Raw genomic sequence first — 10,017 nt, forward strand, 5'->3', positions numbered from 1 at the left:
TGTCTCTCAGGAGAGATCTACATCCGGCTCCTGTCGGCCTGCACTTCTTTGCTTCATCCATCTTGTCTAATTGGGTGGCTGTATATGTATGGGCCACATGTGGGGCAGGCTCTGAATGGGTGTTCCTTCTGTGTCTGTTTTAATCTTTGCCTCTCTATTCCCTGCCAAGGGTATTCTTGTTCCCCTTTTAAAGAAGGAGAAAGCATTCCCATTTTGGTTATCCTTCTTGAGTTTCATGTGTTCTAGGCATCTAGGGTAATTCAAGCATTTGGGCTAATAGCCACTTATCAATGAGTGCATACCATGTATGTCTTTCTGTGATTAAGCTTTAGAGAATTAAAAGAAACCAGTAGTCTAATTTTTTTCTGAAGAATTGATAAATGGGACCTCCAACTGTGCCCAGAGCTGGGAGTGCCCCACAGCCCTTGGACACAAAACCTATCTAGAGAGAGCTGGTCTGTCAGGAGCACTCTCCCTCCTAAGCCCACAGCCCACAGGTAGGGCCCCACTTTCTCTCCATTGACTATCTAAGAAGAAACTGACAGGGAGTGCACAGGGGGTGGGAGCCAAGAGCAGCCTAGGACAGGACCCTGGGGCTGTTCCACAGCTCTCTGTCCCAAAACCTGCCCTGAAAGAGCTGGTCTCCCAGGAATGCTCTCACTCCAAAGCCCACAGGCCCACACTTAACAGACTCACAGGCTCTCAGACTCACAGGTTTTCAGGTTCACAGACTCACAGGCCCACAGGCTCACAGACTCACAGAAGAGACAAGTTCCAGTCAGTGATAACCAGTGAGAGGCAAGCACAAGTACTCAAGCAACAGAAACCAAGACTACTTAGCATCATCAGAACCCAGTTCTCCCACCATAGCAAATACTGGATATCCCAACATGCCTGAAAAGCAAGATTTGGATTTAAAATCACATCTTATGATGATGATAGAGGACTTTAAGAAGGGCATAACTAACTCAATTTTAAAAGTACAGGACAACACAGGTAAACAAGTAGAAGGCTTTAAAGAGGAAATACAAAAATCCCATTGAAGAATAACAGAACAGGAAAACACAACCAAACAGATGAAAAAATTGAACAAAACAATGTAGGATCAAAAAATGAAAATAGAAACAAAAAAATCACAAAGGGAGACAATCTTTGAGAAAGAAAACCTACAAAAGAGATCAGGAATCAAAGATGCAAGCATCACCAACAGAATACAAGAGATAGAAGACAGAATCTCAGGGGCAGAAGATACTATAGAAAATATTTACACAATAATCAAAGAAAACACAAAAAAAAGCTCCTAACCCAAAACATCCAATAAATTGAGGACACAATGAGAAGACTAAACCTAAAAATAATACGTAAAGAAGAGAGAATGAAGATTCCCAACTTAAAGGACCAGTAGATATCTTCAACAAAATTATTTGTTATTCCTTACCTAAAGAAAGAGATACCCCTAAACATACAAAAGCCTACAGAACTCCAAATAGATTGGATCAGAAAAGAAATGCTTCTATCACATAATAATTAAAACAACAAATGTACAAAACAAAGAAAGAATATTAAAAGCAGTAAGGGAAAAAGGTCAAGTAACACATAAAGGCAGACCTATCAGAATTACACCAGACTTCTCGCCAGAGACTATGAAAGCCAGAAGATCCTGGACAGATGTCATACAGACCCTAAGAGAACACAAATGCCAGCCCAGGTTATTGTATCCAGCAAAACTCTCAATTAACATATATGGAGAAACCAAGATATTCCATGACAAAACCAAATTTACTGAGTATCTTTCCACAAATTCAGCCCTAGACAGGTTAATAGATGGAGAAAACTCCAACAAAAGGAAGGAAACTACACCCTAGAAAAAGCAAGAAAGTAATCTTCTTGCAACAAAACAAAAAGAAGAGAAACACACAAACATAATTCCACTTCTAACAATAAAAATACCAAGAAGACCCCAATAGAGGAGTTAGAAAGGACTGAAGGGATTTGCAACCCCATAGGAAGAACAAGAATATCAACCAACCAAACCCCACCAGAGCTCACAGTGACTAAACCACTAATCAATGAGTACACATGGAGGGACTCATGGCTCCAGAAACTTATGTAGCAGAGGATGGCATTGTCTGGCATCAATAGGAGAAGAGGCCCTTGGTCCTATGAAGGCTCATTTCCCTAGTGTAGGGGAATGCCAGGGCGTTGACGTGGGAGAGAGTGGGTGGGAGTGGAAGCATCCTCATAGAAGCAGGCAGTATGGGAGAGGGGGAAAGGGGATAACATTTGAAGTGTAAATACATAAAATATCCAAGAAAAATCCAATTAAAAAATAAAATTCACAATTGTAAGTTCCTACTTTGACTTACCTGTGGCATGGAACAAGCACACATGTTTTTCCTGAAGAAGTAAAACATTACAGACATAGCATAATTCTAAAAGTGATGTGTGCATCTGTGTGTGTGTGTGGGTGTGTGTGTGCATAAAACAATTGATATGAGAAATCATGAAACTGAAAAGTTTTTGTAAGACAAAAGACATAGTCAATAGGACAAGTCAGCCACCTATAAATTGGGGGAAAAATCTTCACTAACCCCACATCCAAGAGAGGGCTAATATCCAAAATATATAAAGAATTCAAGAAGCTAACCTCCAAAAACCCAAATAAAACCAACCAAATTAAAAAAATGGGGTATAGATCAAAACAGAGGATACACCACAGAGGAATCTTGAATGGCTGAGAAGCACTTAAAGAAATGTTTAAAGTCCTTAGTCATTAGGGAAATGCAAATTGAAATGACCCTAAGATTCCACTTCACACCAATCAGAATATCTAAGAATAAAAAAAAAAAAAAAAAAAAAAAAAAAAAAAAAAAAAAAAAAAAAAAAAAAAAAAAAACCAACCCTACGGTGACAGCAGATGTTGGCAAGGATAATGAGAAAAAGAAAAACTTTTCTATTGCTGGCGGGATTGCAAACTGGTACAACCACTGTGGAAATCAGTCTGGAAGTTCCTCAGAAAATTAGAAATAGTTCTACCTGAGGACTCAGCTATACCACCCCTGGGCATATGCCCAAGATATCACAAGGACATAATCTCCATCTTCATATGAGCCTTATTTATAATAGCCAGAAGCTGGAAAAAGCCCAGATGTCCTTCAACAGAGGAATGGATACAGAAAATGTGGTTCATTTACACAATGGAATACTATTTATCTATTAAAAATGAGGACATCTTAAGTTTTGCAGACAAATGGATAGAAGTACAAAATATCATCCTGAGTGAGGTAGTTCAGACCCAAAAGGATATGCATGGTGTATATGCATTAATAAGTGGATTGTAGCCCAAAAAGTACAGAATATCTAGGACACAATCCACAGAACTCAAGAAGATTAACAAGCAGAATATTCCTAGTGAGGATTCTTCAATCTCACTTGGGAAGGAGAAGTAAATAACCACAAAAGGTAGAGGGAGCAGCAGACATGGGTGGAAGAGAGAAGGGGGAGGGGGAAAAAGAAAGGTGAGCAGGTATTGGGGGTAGGGGGAGGCTGAAGCCAGCAAAATGAATGGGAATATTCAACCTGGGAAGTGGGATGTGGGGGACCCTCCAAAAAGAACCAGAGACTTGGGAAGCAAGAGATGCTCAGGACTCAAAGGGAGGGACCAATGTCCAACAGTAGGGAGAGAGTCCAACTTCAGTAAAAAGACAGGGCAACAAGTGGAGGTGTGGAGTTGCCATCCCACTGTCAAAAACTCTGACCCAGAATTGTTTCTGTCTAAAAGAACTGCAGGGACAAAAATGGAGAAGACACTGAGTGTAAGGAGGTCCAGTGACCAGCCCAAATTGGGGAAGGCCCCAAGGCCTGACACCGTTACTGATGCTATGATGTGCTCACAGAAGGGTCCTATCATGGCTGTCCTCTGAGAGGCCCAACAAGCAGATGACTGAGACTGAGTTTAGACTCTTGAGATCTTTGGTTTGTACCTTGTGCTGCATTAGCACTGCCCAAGCTCCTTGCTTGGGCTTTTGCCAGCCCTGGTCAAACCTCTCCAACTTGGCCTGCTTGTTCACAGCTTTAGTACTGCATCCCTGGGCATCCCCAGAAGTCTCTAGATCATGTGCCCCTACCATGCTTGGTTGTGCTGGCACCTTTCACTAAACAATGGGCTGTGGACTAAATGGACCCAGACCAGGCTGCCATTGTTCTCCATGGGTCTCAGCATAAGCCAGAGGTGCTGGCTTTCCAGAGCAGCATGCAGCTGTCACCAATTTTATTTAACTAGTAAGACTAAATCAAGGAACAAGGTTTGCACAACAAAAGCTTGTAAACATGAGGAGTCATTCAGAGGCCTAGATCTTCAGGTATAGAATTTAGTATTTCAATACATAGCAACAGACTAAACCTCAACATTTACCTTCAATTTTTTTTAACTGATGAATAGTATTACATTGTGTAAATACCACATTTTCATTATGATAATGGACACATGGGCACTTTTATATTTCTGGGTATTATTAAGAACAGAGTTAAACAAGTGTGTTCCCTTTCTCCAAATTCTTACCATCATGAACTGTCTTATTGATCTTAGACATTCATTTCTAAAGATTTGAAATCTTTAGAAATATCAAAGTACTTTTAATTCACATTTCATTGATAATAAAGATGTTGAGCATTTCTTATATTAACTTTGGTAGGATATCTTTGCCTTGAAGTGGAACAAAAAGGGGAATTATATTTTGAGTGCTGGTGTAGACAAGGTGAGTGAATGTCAACTTTAAATACATCCCTTTTATCTGTGGATGTGGGTTTATTTTTTTGTCTGTTGGCTTCTTTGGCAAAATAACTCATTTAGGCTGTTCATTTCTCTGGTTTGCTCTTACTTATGACTTTGAAGAAGAAATCACCTCATACATTTACCTCTGTAGACCTTTGTGCAGAATGTGCTTTCAGTCCCGTAATGGAAAGAGGAGAAATCTCCAAATGGAGTTCATAAAAAGTATTCGGTTGTGGATGTTTCTGTGTTGACTTTATCCATTGAGCAATTTTTAGTCACAGACTCTTTTTTCCTCCCATAGCGCCACCTATCCTCACCTGATAAACCACTGCTTCCCACTGTAGATGGCAGAATTCTCTGAGACCTGATACAGGGCAAACTTCACAGAAACTCATGGAGCTGACTTAAGAGTTTGATTTTTTTCAATCCATACTTTGGATTTTTGGGCTGTTCCACCTCTTGTCCCAGTTCATGGAGTGACAGGGGATTGTTGGAAATGCTCATTTCTGTAGCACTTCCTTTGCAAGGGACAAGCAGATTGCCTTCTTACCTGTTACTTAATGGTTTTCTGGGTTTGAGAGCTAATGGGAAATTCACATCAATTTTGGTAGATTTCCCACATATATTGGTGAAGGCTACTGTGTACCAGTTGCTCTCATTAATGTGGCATTCATATTAGTATAAATGCACAGTGTACATGGACTTAGATCAGAAATATGCAAGTGACATGTATGATTATTTTACACTATTGCATATATAAGTGATACAGGTTTGGCTAGATATAGGCATAAAATATGTTAAATTAATTTTTAGAAGGAAAGGGGGCTGGTTGTCATTTTTGGTACAAGACATTCTTCTAGATAATTGTTCTTTGAGAAGAATAACTTTCTCTCTGTTTATGGAACACAGACAACAATAATTTGGGACGCCCACACAGGAGAAGCCAAACAACAGTTTCCTTTTCATTCAGGTAGGTTTACTGTTGGGGTTATGCAGAGGTAGCCCCAGGAATTATTTTACTTGTTTAAGCTTGTGGGGATTTAGCTCAGTGGCAGAGCACTTGCCTAGCAAGTGCAAGGCCCTGGGTTCGATCCCCAGCTCCAAAAAAAAGAAAAAAGAAAAAAAAAAAAAAGAGCAGAGAAGTATCAAGACATTGGGACTTCAGACAACTGTGAAACAAAGTATTAGAAGTAAGAAAATAGGTGGCCTAGCAAAAAAAAAATAACTGGTCTCTCCCCTTTACCTATAACTGGACCTGTCCTTGAAGGCTTTTTCATTTCATAGAAAGGTGGCAGTCTCTCTCCAGGAGCATCTTACAAATTGGAAGGAGAGAATCTTTAAGGTCTTTGAAGGATGGTTTTCATGGTATCAGTATAGCTGATTCTTACTGTGGGTGGTATTCATGGTCACTAGACTCCTGGGGATACTTTTGTCTGCATCACTGAGCTCTACATTCGGTTAATCAGGTAAATGTCCTCGCTTTCCTTCTGATTTGCAGCACCTGCCCTTGATGTGGACTGGCAGAACAACACTACCTTTGCCTCGTGCAGCACAGACATGTGCATTCATGTGTGCAGGCTTGGCTGTGATCGCCCAGTCAAAACCTTCCAAGGACATACTGTAAGTGGCAGTTTTGATGCTCAGGGTTGGAGGTTGTGAGAATATGGTGCATTAACAATTAACCGTGCAGGAGAGATTACTTGTTTGTTCATCAGCACTTTGCTGCTGTGAGCCTCTGTGACTGCCCTAGTGATGGAATTAATCCAGATATGGTCAATGGTCCTGGGAATATCAGCTAGCCCTCTTTGACTTTACCTCTCTTACACCCTGCCTCCTGGTTCCCTAAATGATTCTCACCAATGTTGGTTGCTCTGAGCAGAGGTCTACCTACATGACTCTGAATCTGCTGCTTCTTGAGACCTGTGTGTAGGTTCTAGTTGCTTCTCTGGAACTTTGATTGAGATGCAGAAAGATGGCAATCAAGAAAACTCTGCTCACAGGAAGGAATTTGTGTCTCCATGGAAATTGCAGATGAGTCAGCTGGGGAGAGTCAGGTCTTGGAGAACATGGAGAGGTCTGCCTGTGAGGTTTCTACATCTACAGGTGCAGACATTTACACTACCTCATTTACATGTGAGCTCATAGATAGACATGCACTGACACATATACATACCCTCTATGCTCTGTGCTCATGTCTTTGATCTAGTCACAGAGAACCATGCTCCTTAGATTCCCAGCTTCTTGTTAGAAGAAGGCCCTAGTAAATTGCTCCACCTTTCCATCTGATCCTTACTCTTCACACTGTACTTGTCTCATGGTAGAGCTGCAGGTAGTCCTTTATATAAACATGCCCTTTTTTTCTTCTGCATCAGAAGGCTTTCTCTTCCAAGAAAATCAGGCAGTTTTTCCTTGATGAACAGCACTCTGAGCCATCCCATTGAAACTATCATATTGTAACATGTGTTTTATAGTTGGATGTTTGCACTGTTTTACAAATTGTTGTGTGGCAGACTTTTCTCAGGGAGATGTGAACGTAATGATCCTAATGACAACTATTCACACTGATTAAGCCAGTTAAATTTTTGAGTCCTTTTATTTCTGGCAAGACCGAGATCAGGCTCATGCCTCTGAAAAGTCTCTTGGTGCCCAAGCTAAGTAGTATAGCATTTTAAAAAACACAAATTCACAATAACATAGTACTCAAAGTAGAAGTATGTCAGTTAAGGATTTAAGGTAATTTAGTAGCATCTGCTTTCTTTGTAAAGCTTAGCAGTATTTTTCCAGACAATGAATAATATTTTTGGACTATGCCCATGGTCTTTGGCATTCCCAGAAACATTGCCCAGATGAGAATGGCTACTGAAGAATGAAAAGCTGAGAAGTTACCAGAGGAGCACAAAATAGCATTAGGACATGATATATTATTATTTATTTTATTATCCCATTTTCAGGTAACTTTTAAATCTTTGCTCTTCACTAAGGAGTAAATACTGAGTCCTCAGGATGATTAGCTTAACCAAAGCATTTTCTTGTCCAATGAACTTTAAAAGGCTGTTTTCTGTACAAGAGCCACATCAAGTCCTTAAAAATGGAGGAATAAGAGGACAGTTTGGCCAGTGAGGACGCTTATGAGCCATGAATTTTAATTACACATTTTATGCTATCAGGAAATGTATGACTTATGCTCTTCTTGCCTTTTATCTAATTTTTTTTGTACTTTTTGTAATGTTTTTACATTTCTGCAGGAAGTTAGAATGCATTCCCCTCATTATAACTTTCTGTCCGAAGATATATTTTAGCATTGATAGTGGGTAAGTTTAAGAGTCTGACAATATCAATTTTAGACTTAAAAGTTATTTGACCCTTTAGTCTAGTTGGGGTTTACCAGGATTTTTCCAGTAGGAAGGAGGTGAAAGTAAAGGAATAGGAAAACAATGTAGTCATACTGACAGGAAATAAACAGGAGTTCCTATTTGTGAGAGATTCTTTGCCTGCATGGATCTAGTCCAATGAGACAGTTTATTCTTCTCCTGATCTGGAACAGATTTGGAGTAGGAATGATGAATCCAGGTAGGATCCCAACATATTTGAATATGGTTAGCATTATCAAGGTGACAACACACAATTGTTTATTGACAATTGTCATTTCTTCTTTCTGAAACTTAATTATGTACATTTAGTCCCTCCTTGAAATGAATGACAAGGTACCAAGGAGGGAAAAGGGACAGCAATCCGGTTCTGATTACAGGGGTTTGTAATTTTCTCAATGATAGAGTCTCTTAAATGACACAACATGGAATGTGAACTCTTAAACACAATTTCATATGGATGAATCTGGTCTTTAAAGGGTATATCTTTCCCTAAGAAGGATCAGGAGTAAAAGGACCAATTTTCACAAATTATAAAATTAATTTAGAGAGGGTGAACTCAATAGAATGGTTTATGTATTTGACATATTCTGATCACTGAGCTTGGTAGGTACAGTGGAGTTTCCAGTTTACATTTAGGGATAGGATATTTGAGCTATCAGTGAGGTGAAAGTAGGCCCACGTCTGACATAATTGACAATGTGTTGCACTAACCTAGAAATAATCTTTTGTAAAAGAGGCTTGACTATGATCAGAGAAGGGTCTCTTTAGTTGACAAATTTTGTTTCTACTCATGCTGACAAAGTGTTCATAAACATTAGTGTATATTTATACCCAGTGTGAAAAGGCTTTAACTTTAGAAAGTCAACTTTCCATTTAGTAAAAGTGTTGAGGTTCCTCAGGCAAATGCAGGGACTTTGTCCCCTCCCTTAGGTTGACCTGTATGTAGGAGAAGAGGCCTGGGCCTCCATCTTTCAGAGGTGTAGAATATAGAATATGGAAAATAATAACAGTCATCCAGGGGGCACCCAGATAAGTACTTTGGGAAAGTTGATACATAGTTTTGAATCCTGGGAGCAGACCTTGTCCTCCTAAAGTCTGGTGGGCTGGAGAGAGAACTGCCCCCATCAGGAAAGGTAATGGGCAAGACAAAAAGGGTGTCCACAGATACTTTGCTGCTTGTTGGGATGACTGATCTGCCTTTGGACTGCAGATGAGTGACCTGTTTGATACTCCTTGCAATAGATAACAGTTATTTACTTGGGGTGACAAATCACTTTGAGAAGAGTAAGAATTGTTTTAAACAGGTTTTTTTTCTTCAGTACCTAAGAAACTTCTTTCTTTATAAATCATGGAATGCACATGAAAGGAAGCAAATGCAAACAAACTGTCTGTATAAATGGTTCTTGCAGAGAAACAAGCCGAGAAAGAAATTAGGGAAACTACAACCTTCATAATAGTACCAAGTAATATAAAATACTATGTGCGACTTTAGCCAAGCAAGTGAAAGATCTGTATGATAAGAACTTCAAGTCTCTGAAGAAAGAAATTGAAGAAGACCTCAGAAGATGGAAAGATCTCTCATGCTCATGGATTGGCAGGATTAACATAGTAAAAATGGCCATTTTACAAAAAGCGATCTACAGATTCAATGCAATCCCCATCAAAATACCAACCCAATTCTTCAAAGAGTTAGACAGAACAATTTGCAAATTCATCTGGAATAACAAAAAACCCAGGATAGCTAAAACTATCCTCAACAATAAAAGGACTTCAGGGGGAATCACTATCCCTGAACTCAAGCAATATTACAGAGCAATAGTGATAAAAACTGCATGGTATTGGTACAGAGACAGACAGATAGACCAATGGAAC

At 39.6% G+C, this 10,017-nt stretch overlaps 1 protein-coding gene across 1 annotated transcript; it reads left to right on the top strand.

Annotated features, from left to right (window-relative positions):
* Nucleotides 1-4,177: 4,177 nt before the first annotated feature.
* LOC116887842 (F-box-like/WD repeat-containing protein TBL1X) lies at nucleotides 4,178-6,991 on the top strand. Its single transcript, XM_032889351.1, has 4 exons — nucleotides 4,178-4,231; nucleotides 4,695-4,757; nucleotides 5,684-5,744; nucleotides 6,273-6,991. Exons 1-4 carry the CDS (start codon nucleotides 4,178-4,180, stop codon nucleotides 6,431-6,433), a joined length of 339 nt encoding a protein of 112 aa, XP_032745242.1. The 3' UTR covers nucleotides 6,434-6,991.
* The last annotated feature ends 3,026 nt before the right edge of the window (nucleotides 6,992-10,017 follow it).

Source organism: Rattus rattus, chromosome X (assembly GCF_011064425.1).
Source record: "Rattus rattus isolate New Zealand chromosome X, Rrattus_CSIRO_v1, whole genome shotgun sequence".
Lineage (NCBI taxonomy): Eukaryota > Metazoa > Chordata > Mammalia > Rodentia > Muridae > Rattus > Rattus rattus.